Source organism: Takifugu rubripes, chromosome 14 (assembly GCF_901000725.2).
Source record: "Takifugu rubripes chromosome 14, fTakRub1.2, whole genome shotgun sequence".
NCBI lineage: Eukaryota > Metazoa > Chordata > Actinopteri > Tetraodontiformes > Tetraodontidae > Takifugu > Takifugu rubripes.
This window is the reverse complement of record NC_042298.1, coordinates 9,375,681-9,396,632: the sequence shown is the minus strand read 5'-3', so window position 1 is coordinate 9,396,632 and position 20,952 is coordinate 9,375,681. Positions and strand designations below refer to the sequence as shown.

Genomic DNA, 20,952 nt, shown 5'->3' with positions numbered 1-20,952 from the left:
AGAAGAAGTGCCTCTTCATCGTCCATTCCCCTATCATCGTGCTGAAAGAGACCAAAATCAGAGAGACCAAAATGCAGAAAGAGACCAAAATCTCCAACTAACCCTAAGCCCAACTACATGTACAGCAGGCGGAGCCGTCAGCGCTCACAGCAACTGTCTTCCCCGCGCTCTCTTTCCTGCACCCTGCAGCTGTTCCTCTGCTTAGCACGAGCCAAATATCAAATGACAGACGTGTCTGTGCCAGCTGCACAAAGAGGGCATGTTTGTGACAGTTGTCCCACCATCTTGAAGCATTAGACGACTGTCGGCCAGCTCAGGTCCACCGTGATCCTCAAGCGACTAAGAAAACTTTGTAGTGAATTACACGCATAAAACAAAACAAATAAAGCCCACTGAATTTACTGATGAGCTCTTTTATGAGGATCTGGACTGTTGAGATTTCAGTAAGTAAGTATCGGCTGGTTAAAACCATCAATCAAATGCAATTTTGGAGACCGTTGGCTTACGTAGGACTGAATATACACACAGTCTTGTTTTTTGGCACTTGTCTGCGTTATCTCTGGCCTTGTGAGATCACACTGTCTGCATCCTGCGTTTTAATAAGAATATATTCTGTGAAACATTCCACACACGCGCCAGAGGAATATGAGGTTTCTACTACTTTCCTCCTCTGGGACTCATTGGCCATTATCCTGTGCAAGAGTACACGGAAAAATTTCTGAGCTGGAGGCAGCGTACTGATTAGAGACGTCTTACTCAGCCATCCATAAAGGGCCTTTAAAAAAAAAACAGAGGCTATATAGTGAAGATGTGTGAGGGGGTAAAAATCTGCTCTGAGCAAATGTATTATTATTATTGTTATTATTATTATTATTATTAGTGGTGGTAGTATTAGTAGTATCAATATTATTATTAATATTATTATTAAGAAGGAGCTTGAAATCCAACATTGCTTCCCTCCACCTCACCATAACCCCACCACATTGAGTCCCAACACTAAAAAAAGATCCATCCCACCTCGGTGCCTGGCTCCATGGTACCATTCCAATGTCACCTTCACACTGGAACAGACTTTGGACTAATTTCTGTGGAGGTCAAATCTATTCTGCCCCATTAAAAACCACTGACATAAATGAGATAGATTGGGAGTAATCCCTGCTATTGTGAAGAATTGTAGTATTGAATGCCAAGTTAAGGGAACTGCCATCTTGCGATTATCACTTACAGCCGGAATTGGTGTTACGGCAACTGGTAAGCAGAGCAGAGTGATATCGAGTTTCTGCGGCACTGATTCCTATTTTTGAAATAATGGCTGGGGTGTTGCCTATCCATTCACCGCTGCCGAGGAAACACACAATGGAAATATTTTATAGAGCTGCAACTATTGCCGCATAAAAGGGTTGGGTTTGATTTTTAACTGGCTGTTACCTTAGGACTTGAAGGTCGTTTCAATACATTTTTACTTTCCTAACTATGTCTTTTCAAGCCTTTTTGCAGCTATTTGTCGCACTGGTGTTCATTAGAATCAACATTGTGCACTAAATCCTGCTTTGCATACTTAAATTGCTTCTTCCTTTATTTAAAACTTTCAGTATTGTCATCAAATGATGACTTTATTAAAAGTCAAATGAACACTTTATTACCTTCCCCCCAATTTCTCAATTAGTTCACAATATCAAAATATCGGACACATTATCCCACAGCTTAATAATGTTGCCTTGATGATAACGACACTCTTCATCTTTGTACATTCTTAATTTTCACAGAGAAAATTGTGTGAAATCTTTCATCAAACCTGTTCCAACAGTTTGGACATCTATCTCTGTGATACCCGCATCCCTCTCACCTCATCTCTCTGCTGTCAGAGTGCTGATTTTTTGTAAATAGCTAAGTCGATATCTTTTTCATATAATTTGAGTCGCACCTTTGAAAGATGAGCCTAACAACAGGAGCTGCAGGGTTGTCGTCACATTAGGCATACACCACCGCCATATGGGTGAAGGGTCACTCAATCAACCCCAGAGGCTCAGAGAGGAGATAAACACATCTGACACCAGAAGCTGGAGACATACACAGTGTTCTTCCAGCCAGCCACCCATGGCTAATAACTGTCAGATGATGTGCGTAATAAAAGCAGAGAGCATGTTGCGGTCCCTCTGGTCCCATCCATCTTAGAGAGACCTAATCAGCTATGCTAATGAGAGGCTGAGCAGAGGCAGTCAATATCCGATTTACAGTCCACATGGGCATACAAGCCTTCAGGAACTATCAAAGGTGCACAGGCTCCTCTACATCCCCCGCAGCACCAAAGGAGGGGGGGGGTGTCTCCAGCAGGAGGAATTTGTGAAAAATCCCCCAGATGATGGCTGCTGGTGGTCTGTTCCATCCAACCCAGTGTGAGTCATAAAGTGGAATCAATTCCCCAGCATTCAGAGGACATGGAACCCTAGCGGAGATCGAACCCTAGCACCACAACATCAATCTGCATGGCCGTCTTCAGACGTGACTGCGCGGCAGGATTTTACTGCGAGAACATGTCTAACCTGGTGTGAGTGATTTCACTGATATCATGCTAACAGAGATGATCTTGTTTTCTTCCCATCGTCCTGGAGCGCTTGGGTGCCCTGGGAAATGTCGCAGAGCAGAGAAAGCTGTTACCTTGTCACTGGTATAACCAGCTTTACTTCCCCGTGAGACACATATGCAGGCAAGAGAGAATAAACTCAAGGTACGGCACACAAACGGATAGACCTACTGTCAACTTTGGGACAAAAACGAGAAGCGGGAAATTCTGCAAATGTCAGAAAATACATGAAAATCCGAAGGCAAGACATGTGCAGGTTCAAAGTAAGATATCCCAGCTTCCAACTGCTGATTCCTACCGATACAACGGCGTTTCCAATTGTGGTGGTACCTTCAAGACGATGCAGTGGAAAAATAAAGATGCCTTGCGGAGAGAGGGGGGGTGTGGATTAAATGAGACAACTTTTTTGAGATCCACCACTTGTGATGAGAGCAAAATAATTTAATGTGGGAGATGATCATTAAGAATTACACTCATTTTTACCGAAGGCAATGGAGGAGTAATAAGGATGAGCCAAAAGGCGATTGTGGCCGCAACAGCTTGCTGTTGCAGCGGAGAACAAAGTGTCTGGGAGACAACTTGATAGGAAAACTGCTGAGAAGAAAGAGAGCAGATGCCTGCCTAGCAGCAGGAAACACGTGGGCCACACAGTGAAATCGAGATTTCTCCCATTTCCCCAAGTAGTAAAACAATGGCATCGTGATGCCTCATTAGATGGGTAATCGAGGGTGTGAGAGCACTCCCCTCAGCTCCAAACAGATCTCTCCTTCCTGTGTCTCGCTCTAATGCTAGGCCATTGTTTCTCCTCCTCGCTGTTTCGCTCCATGTTTCCAATCTGCTTTGCGGCAGAGCCCCAAATGCATGCTGGATAAACGCTTACCTGAGCAGTGGGTCAGAAACCCAACCCAGACCAGCTCCTGTTGAGGGGGATTGAATCTCCAATTATCTCCTTAACAGTCAACCCTTTGCAATTATCTTCCCATCTGTGTACCACAGTCGGCCGGTGCGGAGGGACGGAAACACATTCTTTGGAGCTAATATGTTAGGAACTGCTGTATGAATTAACGATTGATATGTGGAAAACAAGAGGCCCTTGTGACGGAGCTGAGTGTCTGTCCAGAAATGGGCTGTGTACATCAAATTGTCTATTAAATTAAATGTAATGACGGCTTAAGACATAGCAAAGCTCTGCCAGCACATTAATCAGCCTGCAAAGCCCCCCCCCCCCCCATCTATATGGAGGACCTTTGAACCCTTAAAACCTGTCTTTTCAGGTGTACGTATCAAATCTTACGGTTTAAAAATAAAAATGGGGAGACCATCGCCATCAGGACAAACAGTATGATCATCTAAAAGCACAAATGAGACCATTGGGTCAAACCGAAACACCACTGATTTTTCCTGAGCTTGCGGAAATTAAGAAGATCAGTGAACATGAAGGATGAATAATGCCGTAAGCTGGCGATCAGGACCAGGGACCAACAAATAGGATAAAAGTGTCAAGGTACATATTCCAACAGTGATAGTGCAAACAAGTTGAGAGAAACAAGGTGTCTTGTTTATTGCCTGTTTATTGCTTCGACCCTTTTTTTTCCTGTAGAAAGATCTCATCTCTCCGGTGCACTAATGAGCGGCGTACTGAGTTTGACGGTGTTGTTAAAACCTCAGAGAGCAGCCATGGGCTGTCACCGGAACAGCAGTTACACTGTGTCACGCGGCGTAATATGCTTGTAGGCTTTGTTCGTTTCTAAAATAGACAGAAGCTCCCGAGATCTGCAGCCTGAAAAAAGAACGATGCTGCCGCTTTGTTCTGGAACCATGACAGCCGCTGTCATCCCGGGTCGCACGGGCACCACCATCACCACCCCCCCACGGCAAAATAAAAAAAAACCATCGGCCCTTTTCCCCGACTGCGTTTCCTAATTGCCGGCCCTGCTCGCCTCAGCTCAGACGTGCACCTCCAGGAAAAGCAGATTACTACTTGGTCAGCTTCCATCAATGCAGCGAGAGGATTAAGAGCAAGCTCAGAGAGACGATGAGCAGGCCGCACAGGCACTGAGTGGACACCAGCTTCACTCCCAAGCGCTGCGATAAAGAGGCAGAATATGAAAATGGAATCATTCTACACGGCCATTTCCCCTCCGCTCCTGTCGACTGGTTCAGCCGCTGGAGATGTTGTACAGATTAAGACATACAATGAATGGATCTGTTGGATGTTGTGATGAGTCATAATAATTAAACGTCACAGCTCACACTTCCATGCATTGACTGTAGGTTGCTATGGCGATCTTCCTTGCAGTGCGCTTTGCTCCTGACATCTCTCCTGCAACTCTTTCAAGCATCCTCCTGACAACCCAGACTGTTGTTACTAGCAACAAGTTCTGCATCTGGATCACCGCGACGCTTTATGTTTTACTGCATGTGTGGAATCCGCTCCACACAACTGTTAGAGCTTCAAACATGAGGTTTCGCTTCCAGGATACTCCGCGCTCTGTTCATCTCCCGTGGTCCCAAAGCCTTCATAGAAATATCACGTTTCATGTTCATCTTCAGACATTTCTGCTTCCTGATAAGCCCAACTCTGAATAATGAATTTGGGAACGCGCGCATAATGAACTGATGAAGATCTTTTCACATTAGGATATAATCAGCAGATTAAATCCTCTTTATTGTCCGAAACTCCGTCAAAAGCGCGCCGCTCACTCCACTCCGCGCTTTCTTCTGGGGGGGGGTCACTGACCCGTGTCACCGCCACTTAGGAAATATGAAATCCGACTTGCTTCATTTCCACAGTGAAGACATCAGGTGTGAAGGTGAGGGGTGTCAGTTCAGGTCGGAGGAGAAGCAATTTGGACTAGATCAGCTCATTGACACTGGAATCAGCATATCTGAGGGCGGTTGGCTGAAGCTAGCGTCACGCCTCGCACTTTACCTCTAGTCAAAGCTTTTAAGTAAAGGACGATTTGTAGTGCAGATGGCAGCATTCTTGGCTATGCAATGAAGACCATTAATCCATAATATGATATCAGCACCAGAGTAGGCTGGCAGATTTCTGTGGCAGCTGGTACAAATTCTAAATCAGTCACAAAATACACTCCAGAGTTCTTTAGGTTAACCTTTTAACAGTTCTTCACCCTTTAAGGTGCGTTAAAAAATGCAATTGGGTTTCAAACCACACCCACTTGTTTTCTACCTGCATTTGAATACAGATACAGATGTAAAGAGGTCTCTGCATGCTATTAACACACCCACTGGCAGGCTGTGGCTGCATCCTCACTGGAGCCTGGCTGAGGTTTTATGTTTCTTCCAGCCCGTTTTTTGTTGCTGTGAATAACACACCCGACCCATCTATATTCCCTCTGAACATGAATGTACTCTGGAAGTCACCACAGCTGCACTGGAACAAATGATACAGCAGCTTCACAATACAACAGCCCGAGAGCTTCAGCAACACCCGCCCTCAGCTATGGAACTGGAATCGTCCAATCGCCATCCTTACGTCTCGACACATCTGAGGCTGGTTCTGTCGGCCCCTGGGAGGGAGGGGGAGAAGGCTGGTGCTCCAGGGGCCCTCTGGTAATTCCAAATAAAGGTTTCTGTAGGCTAAATCAGCCCAATACAAAGCACAACAGCGTCAATTGTTTCTTTCCCCCCCCGTACACATTTCTGCTAATTCCGTGGAGTAATGGCTGTGGAGTTGTTGCATTGAATTATACATTAAACACATCTGCTCAAGCTCAATCTCCTCCCAGCTAGTGTGTGTGTGTGTGTGTGTGTGTGTGTGTGTGTGTGTGTGTGTGTGTGTGTGTGTGTGTGTGTGTGTGTGTGTAAATCCTACAGTAGACTCACTTCCTCACATTTTATTTAGCACTGAGAAAGAAACACCAGAGATTCCTGCAACAATGAGTGCATTAAAACATAAATACAACTGAGTGATGTGATAATGGGCTGATATTTTATTCGACATATACCATTTCATGACATAACAAGGCAAGTGTCGCAGTATCCCAGTACGCAAATCAGACCTTTTATGGTTTAAGCTTTAAGATACAAAGCCGTCTGCCATGTTTGGTTCACAACGTAATATCAAGTTTGGTTTTATGGATTGTACTCAGCATCTAACAAAATGAGTTAGCCTGATTTTGACATAAGTGCTGTCACTAGGACGGTAATCTAATAAGATCCTCAGCGCTTCTGTTGTGCTCTGATGTCATCTTTGATAAACCATTTAACTACCCAAAACACTTTGGTCTTACTGATTCTGTTATGATCATTTTTCCAATAACCTAAACGCATTTCAAAGAGTGATTATCTGGGCTGTTTTTACGAAGCCATAAATTGATTGCACTGTCTTTGCCTTGGATTTAGTGCTGGTGCATTGTTCCCCGGGTGCAAATCGTTCTACTAATGACATCAATGTCAGACAGAATTACAAAAACGACTCGCGACAACCTGGAAATATGGTTTTATGCAGAGTTATATTTTCCCGGAGTCATTTACGACTGCCAAACCTCCAAAAAGTCCAGGTGGTAACTTTTGACCACTTCAGATCTTGCACACTCCAATTGCAAACTAGCTTTAAGACCTAGAATGTCCAGATTACTCATCACACTCGATCTGCAGACCCTCTGCTCTTCCTCTCTCATGGGCCATATTGATCAGCTGGGCAGACATCTGTAACTCGCTTCATTGATCATGGATACATCCTCCTCCAGTTCCACCTTCCCATGGTAACGCGGCTGCTTATATCCTGGTGACCGCACAGTTTGTCTCTTTTGTCGGCACTAATTAGTCATAATAAGGGGTTTATCACCAAACTGACCAAACAAGACACAAAATCAAATGAGAATCTGAGTTTTCCAATGCTGCCTTCGTGTCTGATCCAAATTTCCATCTCAAACGTCTCTTTGCTGCTATAGGTGCAATATTATGCAGACAGATTTCCAACCAAAAATAGAATAAGCTTAGCCTAAATCTCATCACACGTACACACACGTAGGATATCAAAGCAAAAAGTAAAGAGTCTAGGCGTGAGCCTGCAGGGGATTTGACATGAAGCTAGCAATTCACTAACATCTTTATAAACCAAGTCAATAGCAGATTATGGTAATGTGATATATAACTGCGGGAACTGTGACTAATATTCTTCCTGTACACACAGCGTCACCAGCACTTATTTTTAACCAGTGAAAACATGAAACGAGTCAATTCAGCAAGTGATTTCACTTAACAGCAGAAAACAAAAGGACGTAACGAAGGAACCATTATAACGAAATCCCCCTCTTACATGTGTAGCATATGATGACTTTAAGCTTAATGCGTGGAGAAGTAACGGAGTAAGAAAAATGCAAATCAGTTCCATTGTCTGATCACGTTGAGCAGGCTCACGTCACCCTCATTACTAACCCAAATGAATCCTCAGGAAGGAAATAAAATGAATCGCTGGAAAAGAAATCGTCTGTGTATCTATATACGAGTCCCTGCTGGAGAGGTGGGCGTCAGGAAAACAACAGGCCGGGCAAATCAAAGCGACCACTTTACGTTCTACAAACAATCACAGGAACCTTCACGCTCCCTGAACGCATATAATGTTTTTGATGCAGACGTGACAAACATCACTGCTGTGAGACTAAGGTTCTGCCTGAGACTATGTGGATGCAGCGCATGACGTGGTGGCACACAAACAAGTCCGCACCATAAAACAGACACGGGGCGCGGCCGAAGCACCGCAACACCTTGGTCAGATAAATCACTGCAACAGCTGTGTTCACGTGGGCTGATGCTAATCGATGTGGTGTGCAGTCGTTCACAATTTGGACCAAAAAGCAGCTTTGCATGCTGTTGTTTGATACAAAATAAATTAAAGGCAGGTGACCCTTCTTAGCAAGGTCCATTATTTGATTAAATTACAGATAAAATGTTTCTTTTTTGCAACAGATTACCTTAAACTGTAAACAGCAATGGTGCAAACCCTACAGGGAACGTTCTTTTGCCTCTCAATTCTCCTCTTTGTTTTTCGCCCTAGTTCGGTGACCCCCCTCACCTCCCGACCCCTTGCCTCTGTGTCAGGCAGGTGCTGCAAAGCATGTGCGTGTCTGTGTGTGTCTGTGTGTGCGCGTGCAAGAGGGAGAGGGTGTGTACATGGGGATTCTATACGTGTGAAGAGAGGGCTCGCTTGTGGAGGAAGTGGTGAGTCATAACAGCCGGCTAATGAGTATCACCCTCATCCGGAGCCCCATTCATCAGTGCACACAAGGGCCCATTCACCCACAGCTTTTCCAACTTGTGGACCCCAAAAGCCCTGAGCAAATTCACACCCTCTCACACTCATTCTGAGGTTTTGTCACTCCCGCAAAACACCCAACACAGATGTCAGGATGGGCACCCAGATGCATACTCATAAAGGCGTGCACACAGTCTCCTACGCACATGCATATTAAACCCAAGAGCAGGAACAGACTGTTTTTCTCATCTGACTCATTATAAAAAGGGGCCAGAGCTCATGGTTTTCCCTTTTAAACGTCTCTCAATAGCCTCCACATCCTAATGCTCTTAAGAATGAGCAACACGAAACAGGACTAGGTGTCATTTTCATTTCCACCTTCCACGCTCAGCTCTCCTGCAACCCACCACCGTGCACAAGGACAGCAGAGATAGGCAGCAAAGAAAAGATCACATAACACACGCCGATACAGACTGGAGGAAAATTTAGAGGCTTGCGGAGGTTTACGACGGGTATTCAATAGTACGGTGCTGTTTCCCTTCATTCCAAAGACACCCACGTTAGTCTTATTGGAGAGTGTCCATAGGTGAATAAATGGTGGATGACATATCCAGGGTGTGTCCCTGTTGCTTCCTTGATGACTGGTGGGGGGGGGGGATATGCTCCCGCACCCCCTGCAACCCTGCTCAGGAATAAGCAGCAGTTAACAGAAGATGGATGCAAGAGGGGGAAGGCCGAGCATGAGCTGCGGGACATCCAGAGCGCATTTAAAAAACAAACAAACAGCCTTATTTCCCCACTCGCATCCGTGGAAACGCTCAGCAGCCTGACCCATCACACTTGCGCCGCATTTCCTTTCCGAGCCGAGGACCGTCTCATTAATGTGCCCACCGTAGGTTTACATTTCATTACGCAGCCCAGCCTGCCGCCCAGGCCTCAATGGCTGCGGCATGGGGGGGCGGGGTTGTTGGGCTGGTGTGTTGCCTGGGGCATGTCCATGCTCCCTGCAGCGTCCACAGTCTCAAGGCAGGATAACACACCATAAAGACAATGCTGACAGAACGCTCCTAATGTGCCTAGTGTGGAGCATTTCCGTTTCTACGAAGTAAGGCAGCTGAATTGGTGTTAATATTTGATTTCTTTTGTGCATCTGTGATGACAAACTTGTGATCAATAGTCACCATAGCACACAAGCGCTAAAAGGCTAAAATTCTCGGTAAAGATGTTTTCTGGGTATCATTCAACAACTGTCCACCTGAATTCTCACTCTTCATCCGAGCATTGCTGATCCGTGTGAATACATCAGGGGCGATTCTCATTCCAATGAGAACATTCATCATCGTCAAGTCATCCAAATGTTTGCATTGGCAGGGTACTTGTAAATGAGTGACAATGCGATGAGAAGGCATCGATTATGGAACTCCGCCGCGCTGCTGAGCGAAATGACAAACAAAAGAGAGCTGGGATGGGCTCCAAATCATTCTCTCTACCATCATACACAGAGCTGCTACCAAAATACAGTTGTGACATGGGGCCTATTTCAAGCAATTCTGGGTGGGTTTTTTTTTTATTAATGGTCTAAAAGTGCTGAAGGAGGAGAATTCAAGACATTCTGGAAAACCCTCAAAGCACCCCGGACTCTTCATCTTTCTGAAGGACATACTGGACACTGCCAGCTACAGTCTTACCGCGCTCTGTACATGCCCCACTGCGCTCCGTTTCAGCTAGGCTGCTACTTCCAAACTGAAATGAAAGCTGTCCCCCGGAGACAAGAGAGTAAAACCATTTGAATTATCGGCTAAGTGGCTTTACAGGTCAAAAGGTTTATGGTGCTACACATACAATACACCTGACGTTGGCAGTTTATCCCAACGAGAGGTGGACCTGGACCACACCAGCAGCACAGAGCTGTGGGGACAGTTCTAATTCTCTCTAAAAGAAGAGAATGAATCTCCTTATATCAGGAGAAACTTTTGACACCTTCACCCTTGCAGCCATCTTCTCATTTTCTTTTAAGACAAGGTGGTTACTGCCAGGGCCCAAAAAAAAAGCCATTATCAGACTTTCTCCCTGAGGCCTTTTAGACCTCCTTTTTGGCTCATATGGACTGGGACTAAGAAAAATGCACAAAGAATGTGATTGGCAGTCGCTCCCATTTGAGACCACTCGCAGGCAGAGTCAAAGCCCGGCGGGTGCAGCCTCGGCGTCGCCTCTTCACTGGAGGCTTCAGCATAAGGCAATGGGTGATAAGAAGCCCATCTGTCCTCTCGACAACCTTCCTGCAGATGTAAGCATGAGTGTACTGGTAATTTACCACGCTGCAAGACCGCGAGTGGATTTTCTCCTCACGGGTTCACAGCTTTTCGAGGTGACCCCGTGCTCACATCTCTTCCAGCGTGAATAAATTCTCAAAGAATTCCAGCTTCCTTCAACTTGGAGAATTATAGAATCCCTTTTCCACCTTCTAAAGCCAGAGATGCAACATTCAGCGAGCTTCAGGTTTTAATAATTTCCAAGAGGCATAACGCCAGAGTGTGAAAATTCATTTAAAAACACCAACAGAACGTAGCACCACGGCATCTGTGGTATCGTAAGCACACAGCTCATATCAGCGTTGTTATAACCCAACTGTATTGGGGGAGGTGGCTCTTCATATTACACCAGCGCTCATTCTTCCACTGTTTCAGCACCAGACAGCAGTTGTAGCTGGTGATTGTTGTTCATTTGATGTTGAAGATGAAATTGCAAACAGATTTCTACATCTAAGACACACAGTATGCAGCCTGATATTCTCAGTGTCTAGGATTTAGCTTTATCATCGCAGACAAACACGTAAACAATATAATACGAGGAAAAAGCTTTAAAAAAAAATTGCTTTGTTATTCGGCAACTGTAGAGCATTCCAAATATTCTAGTTTAAAAAATGTCGAAAAGAACCGTTCACTCAATTTAATTCATTTTTATAAATAGTTTAAATTTCCCCCCAAGAAAACAGTTAACTCACTAATTGTTTTCATAATGGTATTTACAGTTTATAGTCAGTTTTAAGAACAACTTTTACTGGTGCTTTAAAAAAAAAAAAAAAAAAAAAAGATTATATATTTCTTAACAAATTAAGTGTCCATTGGATGTTAATTTTAAATATACAATTTCTATATATATATAAATAAAAGAACTCAGCCAACTTTGGGCAGTGTCTGCGACGTCCAGCTGATGAAGAGGAACTCAAACTACCCACTTACTCACATGTGACTCTCCGGATTTAAACACTGATTTCACGCATTAGCCGCTAACAATCATGACAAACAGCTCCAGCTCTGCCCTGGTCAGCCATCATTGCCTATTCCTCAACAGGTCACATTCATCTCAAACCGGAGCCAGAGAAATGTGACCTCTCTCATAGACCATCCAATAATACAACTAGAACGCTGTCAGGTGTCATGACAACATTCAACACACGCCCGTGCTCTGTCTCTGAGCAGATGTCTCTACATGTTGAATATATCTCTGGCTCGACCCCTTCATTTTTTTTTTTTGTTGTTTTTTTTTAAGCTTCAGCTGGAATCTGGAGCTCTCAGAGCGGGTCAAAGACTGCTCGTTTTCAATAGATGAGATGAGATGAGATGAGAGAGCGAGAGAGAGAACCGTGACCAGAAGGCCGTCCACGGAACTTTTCAAGGGTGAATATCAGGATGGATGAAAAAAAAAAAAAAAACACACAAGGTGGATAAAATAGACATAAATAACAAATCAGACCTCTATGGAGCCCCTGTCATCACCCACTGATTAAACTGTTCGTTTGATGAGCACAGAATGCTGTTATACTGTAAAAGTTCAATTACACATTGTGCAAGAATGAGATCTGATCATTGCATCTTTGAGAATATATCTGGTGACGGTGTGTTATTTATTTTTTTTAAACCTCACCTTTTTTGTATATATATATATTTTTTAAAAATAAAGGGGTGGGGGTGCAGAAAAAGGGCGCTCACTGGTCAGTGACAGCCGTTTAAAACACTCAGATCGCTCTCCGGGATGGTGGTTGCTGCAGAGCTTGAGCGCAAAATCACGCTGTGATCACGGAGGGGGGAGCCGAGACCTCCGTGGTCCCGCGCAACAGTTCGGTTCGCGACCCAACCCACGCGTCTGTGCAGCGCACAAAATAGGCGATTTTCCCCTCTGCAGGTTTGGGAGTCAAACGCTGTTCGTGAAGTTGACGAACAGGTAGATTGGAGCAGGAGGGGAGGAGAAAACACAGAATGGACAGATTGCGGAATATCCCAGCAATACTTACAAGCATATGTCATGGAGAAGCTGTTTCCCATTTTAACCATATCCACCTGCGGCACCAGTTTGGGGATGTCCTGGTGGTGAGAGAGGGCGAAACGAAAAACCTCATATTCGTGCGACTCGGTTGGGAACAACCCCCCTGTTGATCAGCGAATAATCGGGAGTTAATGCTGGACAAGGCAGACAAAATAACACAAGACAAGTTGTGTGAATGCAGAGGGGGGAAGCACACACGCTGCGCCGTGTGTGCGCCATTCTCACCGATATTGATGTTACTTGGAAAACTTAAGCTGGAGCCCAGGCAAATCCCCAGTAAACTGGTACAGATGATGGTGAAGCTTCGCTGCATATTTCCTTTTGCATTGGCGAAGGGAAAAAGAGTCGGAATCCAAGCATAGGTCTGTCCGTGTGTGTGTGAAGTTAAATTCCTCTCTCCTCCTCCCGCGGATGCGCCGACTGTTGCAGCCGCATTTCCAACAGCATCGACACTAACAAAGAGGATTCAGGCAATGGCGAAGAGGCACCTTTCTCTCCTCCGTTCCCTCTCTCCACTGATGTTCTCCGGTCCTTTGCTGCTGCTGTTGTAGACTAGTGACTTCAGCACTAGCCGCACTGCAAAAAAAGAAAAAAAACGGGGGAGAAATGAGCACGCCTCCAAAAAGCTGTTGCGTCTCCCTACGCGTTGTTTTCCACATGAAACAGCGGGTTGTTCCCAATGCGTCCACATTCACCTGTTGTTTTTGAGCATAAAGGTGCTTTTTATCCAAAGGAAATGTTCGTGCAAGAGAGTGGAATGATGGAAACGAGGGGAAAATGATTCGGATATCCCGATGTCGTCATCATAAACATCAAATCAACATTCTCGCGTTTGCAAAGTACTTTAACAATGAAAAATGCAAATTTTTGAGTTTTGTAAACTGTTCCATTGGCATTGCCATTCTTTTACTAAATTCCACTATTTCTCAGCATTTGTTCGGGTCAACAATGACTCCAGAGCTGATAAGCAGGTTATGATTCGAACCGTGTGTTTCCTGTCAGCTGCAGCTAATTATTTCCTGAAGAATGGATGTAGCCACATGCCTTTGTGCACAGTGCAAGATTAACCAAACCTGCCACTTGTTTAGCAAATGCTGTGGTTAATCCCTGCCTCTGATACAATTAGGGATTATGAGGATGAGCTCACTTATCGGCCGCGGCAGCTGCACTTTTAGCTAAAAATCACTTTATCAATTTATTGTTGCTGAAAAATGAAGGCAAGTATTAATTCACTTATCTCCAGAAAGGAAATTATGCAGATTAGAGGCTAAATGCGGTGCTTCCTCTTCATTTATCTCATTTATGTTATTTATTTACTGAGGGGGATGATCGTTTTAACATCTTAAATAAAAGTGTTGCAGTAGAATTAGATTTTTATACTTTAACATATCCGATACGATTGTCTTTTCAGAGCGGGGACACGTTTGATCAATGCAGACTTGCACGATTGCATTTCTTACAGTGTTTATTTTGGGGTTTTGCGTAGTGCTTCGTGCGTTCCCCCCATCCCCCCGTGTACTAAGAAAGAATATGCAGTTTATTTCACTCTATCCATATAAAATTCAGAATAACATCAATAACAGCAGCTTGGTTTCCTCCGGTAGGTGGAGAACAATGGCAGAACTTGTTGTTCCTGTTTAAAAATATCATCTGTGTCAGACAGACGTGCAACAAAGACATAACTGCTTTGAGGGCCTGAAGATCGAGATCGTCGTATAGATCCTAACGCGTGTGTCTGGCGGCTTTTAACAGACGTCAGAATAAACGAGGCAAATCTGTCCAGATCTGCAGGACCCGTTTTGGTCTGTCCAGAGGAGGGAGAGGGAAACATGAGAGAGAGGCTCCCCTGGTGTGCTATTCATATAATTGAGCCACCTCACTTGTGCTTTCATGTATGCGTATATGTCACAGCGCTGGAGGCAGAACCAGAAAAAGCACATTGTTGTAGAGGTGAAAAAGAGAACAAAACACAGCAGTGAGGCAGTGACATGCAAAGTGTTTTTACTGGAAATGAAAGACATGAAAGTGTTAATGGAGGGTTTTTTTGCTGTTGGGTTTTTTTCTGTATCAAACCTACGCAGGTCTGTGTTCCACATGTAACACACACGTGCCCAAAAATGTAACTGCACGGATGCGGAGGGAAGCAACTGCGATTGGTCGTTTACTGTGTCTCTCCTCTAACAGGATTCCAGTTCCCTGAGAGGGTTTAATTAGACAAACCCACAAATATACACGATTCTACATGTCTCCATTACAAGCGGCTCCCAAGCCATCGATCGGTCATTGTCTCCATATATTCCAATAGAACACACACCTGTGTGTATCACCATGTCACACTGGAGAGAAAACAATTTAGCAACTCAAGAGTGACTGATTTTCAGTAGCAGGTGGTGTTGTGTTATCCTGTGACAATTTGTTAGATATTAATCTACCTTTTTATGGTCGGCATAGGCAATCACAGACCCAAAAACCATTAAATGACTGGTGGGCTGAGGGCAAATCATCTCATCTGAGCTCTGTCACACACAGTTACATTGATTAATAAGCATTTCACCAATCAATGATAAAGTACATGCACCAAAAAGATGCTTCCAATCTGGCCCTCAAAGAAGGACCCAGCGTCTATGGTTTTATTCCCCCAGTGGGGTAAACCCAGGATAGACCCAACTTGACCAACCGCTGGTTTGGACATAAACTCTTTGGAGGACATCTTGCTGTGAGGCGCCGGGCACTACTGTGTTGTGCCAGAGGGAGGATAAAAAAGGCAGATGGTTCAGATTCAGGTCGAATGAGATTTGGTTATTTCCAGCAGCAGATTTTACCATGCAGCTAAAGTCCTCACTCTCTTTATCTGCATTCTTTATTACCTCTGCTAAACAGAAGGGATAAATTGACCAGAAGAAGGCTAAAAATATATTAGCTGGTTTATTGCCTTAATGAATGTGGGATTTACTGTTTCAGAGAGCCATTATGCCAAAGTCTGTGGAGGAATTTAAGGGTTAGAGGTTTTTTTTGTTTTTTTTTAGATCGGTTGACCTTTTGGGTTATTTTGCCTCCATCTCTGTCATACTAGTGGAAAGAAAAGGCCAAGCTTAAAAATACACATTAGGGTTTGTATTTCACATATGTGAGGATGAATAAAGTATTATTGTACAGTTTTGAGCTTCATTTGTTGATTATTCCTAAAAGCACGACTGATAACCAACAATGTGGTCATGTGACCAAATGTTACTTTGTAAAGAATTTGTGTTCTTATTATCCTTTTTGACAGTAGAAGTGTACCATCTGTGTATCGGCTGGAGAGCTTCATTTTATAATATAGTAATATAGAGCCTCATTTTGGCTGTGGGCAGCGCTTAACATATGCATCTAACCAATATTGACAAACATTTTATATCATTTACGAATGGTGTAATACTGTAAATTTTACTGCAAGACAGGGTTGAATAAGGAGTCAGTGATGAGTTTGGAGCCTTTTTGCCATTACTGGTTTTATCTGGACTCTCTGGCCACTTGTTGACTGACAGACAGGGTGGAAGTACGCTCCGAACAAACGTCTGGCATTAGCTCAGGATCGATGAGAAGCTCGCGGGCCTGAGCTCGGCGCGGCTGAGATTCAGCCCTGGACTTTAATTGGGATGGGTTATTGACAAGTGGCTTAATTAGAGACCCGCATAATTGATTTGAGCCTTTTACAGAGAGGACAAGATTTTGAAAAGGCTGTCAATCGAAAAGTTGTGTGCTCGCTCACATTCTTCACGTATAAAAGGTCTGTTCTACACAAGGAGGCATTTAAGGGTGGGATGGATCGTATCTGAGATCTTTTCTACTTAACAGATGCACTTTTATCCCGTTTTAAATTTAAATTTGCTCCAGAACAAATGCAAAATCAAGTGCTTAATTGTGTTACTCAAAAGATATTTTAACTGTCAAACAGCAACACAGGTATCCTAATTCAGACATCATTTTTGATTTGGAATATACTGTAGTTTTTCTTGGAGATGTTGCCTAGCAACTATTTGAACAAATTCCAGCACACTGTTCAATTTTTAGATTGTGTATCCACCGAACACTGCTCCTCATGTTCAGCAGGTTCTGCCATGGCACGGCTGCCTCAGCACTCAAGCAGTTTTGGAACAGTTTTAAAATAATTTCACAATAAGCATGAACAGTAACACAGTTGGATTTTAAGATAAAAAGGGTCTATTTTAATAACAGCAGAGCTATTAATCCTTCTAAATGGTGGACCAGGAAAATATTCTGGAAAGTCCCAGAAATAAAAGTCTGCACAACTTTTGAGGGTTGAACAAATGCCTGTGTCCTTTAGATTGCACATATTTTCTGTGATAAAATTGAATATTATAGTCTACATTACTGTTAATAAAAACTTACAAAACAAACAAATCAATGCGTCTGGAACAAAGAAAGGAAAAAATGGTGCAGATTCCTCAAATAAATTGTTTCCTCCAATGGTAAGAAGAATGTATTTTCAAGCAGTTATTTATGCATAGGTTTTTTTTGTTTGTTTTTTTAAAAGCAATTGCAACCTTGGAGCAATTTTCATTATGTGAAGACTCAATCAGCCTCATAGAGGGTACAGTCAATCAGAGAATGACAATGTTCACACAAGCGCGGAGGGGCTCTTCCTCCCCTTTTAATGTAGAGATTTAGGTGTTCTTTCACTTTTTTCCTGTTCCCATGCGCTACCACCATAATTGCCTTTCTCCTCCACTGGTCGAAGTGGGGTGTGGGGGGTGAGTGGAGCTCTCTCAACGTTGCTGTGGTAATACTGATTGATGGAGTCAGTGGCTGAATGGTTCCGGAACATCGAGCATCTCCGCATAGACATGAAAAATTTCACAGAACAAAATGTAATGGGCTGATTAATCCCTGCTGGGGGAAAAGGAAATATGGTGAATAAACTCATAGAGGGGATGAAATACAATAGGACCAGGCTCGGGGATGGGGGGGAGGGTTATTATCCACTGTTTGACTGTTGAGAGACAAGGAGGCGTTGACGAAGTGGAACTCCCTTCGCTAACAGTGAAGTCATTGATTTCAAATCCTGACAAATGATAATCTAGATTCTTGAACATTACAAACAAGTTTATGTGAAAAAGTTAGAGGAAAATACAGACTGATTTTGCTCTGGTGATGTAGGTGTTTGGTTCAGATGACTCATATTTTCCAAATATTATGTTTGAATAACAAGAAAAATGCTAAAATGGCGCACTTGCATCAGCAGGCTAAGCTCTGGACAATCACTGCTGTCTCCTGTGAAGCCGATTTAGGATTTACTGAATAAACAATATCCACATTCATTTTGACTGTGTGGTGTAATTAGAATAAACTAACAAGAGAGATTGTCGTTTCTTAACTGCCTCAATGATTTAATGATTTTTATTTGCATAAAATCTTCTTAAGTGCTCACCATTGAGCAGCGAGAAGTTGGACAGAACCATGTTTTTTTTCAGATCATTATGAACAAACAGAAGTTTGACTCACGCCACAACTACCCAACCACCAAACACACTTGAGCTGGTCCACCAAAGTCATCTGAGCTGGTACCAGGATCTTAAATCCAGGTGTTGGTTCCAACATGAGCCATTTTCCAACTTGTTCTAAGAGACTTCCTGACGGTCCTGGGTACTGAAAGGCCTTTAAAGGAAAAGCAAATGACTATCTGGATGTAAAGCTGAACAGTTTATACTGTTTTCATTAGAACCGTTTGAGATCCAAATTAGAACTGACGGGAGATAATAATTGGAGTCATGGCAATTAAACCAGAGCGAGAGATGGGGAAGGTTAAGGAAATGAATATATCTTCTGGAGAGTTTAGGCACTGGACTTGGACAAGCAGTGCCAGTGGGCTGAGAGGACCAAAGAATATACCTGCTTTATGGTTTTTTTTTTAAACTCCCATAATGGCTGCAGACTGACTCACTGCAAATTAGAAATTTGGTGAACTGCCTCTCGCATGCATGCATAGGCAATTCAGTATCTTGAATCATGTAGCTGTATAAACACAGCAGGTGATGGAGGCAACAGAATCTTCCCATTTAATCAACCACACATCCCACATCCGCCTGGGGAAAGCAGCGCTGGGTCGATCAGTCTGAACATTCGTGTGTGCGTGGGTTTTCCGTGCCGGTGTCAGCAGAGTACCTTCACCGCTGGTGCGAGCACGTGGTATGAGCTCATTAAATCGGCACTTTTAATGATCTGAATGGCCGCCTGATGTCGTCCGAATGGCTCAAGGTGAAATCCTTGGGAAGTTAAGGAGAGGTGCGGGGACAGAAAGGTGACCGTGTAGTTAGAGTGGAAAGATGGGGGAGGGAAGAAAAGCAGATCGTCATGTGTCAGATTCAGGGGAGGAATAAAAAAAAACATTCTTCCCTCCCCAGAAACATGAATCCTGGGCAAAATAGAGACAGCGTGCGCTTGCTGGCTGCCTGTGCAACAGAAGATGCTCCTCTTCTGATGCTCACATTATCTGCACTTTGATCACATGACACAACTGTTTACAGCAACACTCCAACTGCTTGTGCCCCACAGGTCTCCTGAACTGTGGTTGGAGGTGTGATTCAGAGGCGAGCCGGAGCGATAGCGCCGCTGATCCGCCTGAGCTGCGCAGAGCAGACAAGTGTGAGTAACACAGGTGAGCAGGGTTACTGTTACTGGAGCTGCAAGCGAGTTCACTGGAACACACCATCCGTCTTACTGGTGAAGGTGGCCTTAATACAAAAATACTCAACACTCCAGAAGAAAACATACAAAACGCACAAATAAAACATGCATTCCCCGGGGTTTGAGTAAAATTATCAACGTTCGGACAAAACTGAGTTCTCTCCTCCCAATCTCTACATGCTACATTAAGCTAACCAGCTGCCACATGTTGTATATAATAATCTTTTAATTTCCTTAAGGAGAGGCAGTTCCTGGAAACATGGGTGCATCCGTCTGCATGGGAAGATGCTCTACAGCAAGATAAAAAAACAGATGAAAAATAAATAATGGCGGCAAAATGTCCATCCCTCCATTCTATACTACACGTCCCTTAACAGGGATCACAAGGAAGAGGGGTGGAGTTCTGGAGCCTGTTCCAGCTGCTAGGGTACACCCAGACAAATCTCTAGGGTCAGCATACAAAGACAAAGAACCATTTACATTCATATTCACACCGTAGGTCACCATATCCACCCATCCTCCAAATCCATGCCTGGACTATGGGAGGAAGCAAAGTGCCTGGAGAAAAACCAGGTGTGCCTTTGAAAAATGTTCAGTTTTAAAATGGAAAAACTCTTAGGGAAACTCTTTATATGCCTAAATGCTACAGAACAATAGTGAAGCGGTATAACATTGTACACACAATTATATTTGCTAGTGATGTATCCTAAATTAATAAAGTCATCAAGTCAATAGTGGTATGGATCTGATGTCCAGAGAAATCAAACACATGCTCAAATTCATGCTCAATAATTTCTGACATTTTTATTATTAGTAGCTCAGTGTAGAAATAACACAGACACACCACAGTACAAAAATAAAGCTTGTGAGACCTTAAATATCAGTGGTTTAAACTACCAAGAGGTCAATTTAGCGCTTCCATTGACTTGATGAATCCAGACTATTGACTAATTTTCTGTGAAATATCAAGGGCCCAGCAGCGAGACTCATTTATAGCGAACAATGGCTGCGAAGCGAAATCCTCGTGAAGTCAGGAGAAAAGGGTCTGCGGAGCGTCGTGAAGGTCACGGCACATTCTGGCTGCTGAGAAATAGATTTCCCTTTTCAGGCAAAATGTCCCTTGTGTTTTATT

At 43.7% G+C, this 20,952-nt stretch overlaps 1 protein-coding gene across 6 annotated transcripts in view; it reads right to left on the bottom strand.

Annotated features, from left to right (window-relative positions):
* The window catches only part of gria1a (glutamate receptor, ionotropic, AMPA 1a), a 57,516-nt gene extending 43,388 nt beyond the window's left edge, over positions 1-14,128 (bottom strand). For 2 of the 6 annotated variants that reach the window (XR_003890763.1, XM_003970496.3), the window contains exons 1-3: positions 13,829-14,126; positions 13,359-13,709; positions 13,102-13,236 (exon numbers count right to left, since the gene is read on the bottom strand). Coding sequence is in view for 5 of the 6 variants with exons in the window: in XM_003970496.3 (XP_003970545.1) it covers positions 13,102-13,236; positions 13,359-13,446 (223 nt within the window). In the remaining variant the exon portion in view is untranslated. Of the gene's footprint in view, positions 1-13,101; positions 13,237-13,358; positions 13,710-13,828 lie in introns of all 6 variants that reach the window. The other 4 variants (XM_029847194.1, XM_011610799.2, XM_029847195.1 and 1 more) reach the window with 3 other exon arrangements.
* Positions 14,129-20,952: the final 6,824 nt, after the last annotated feature.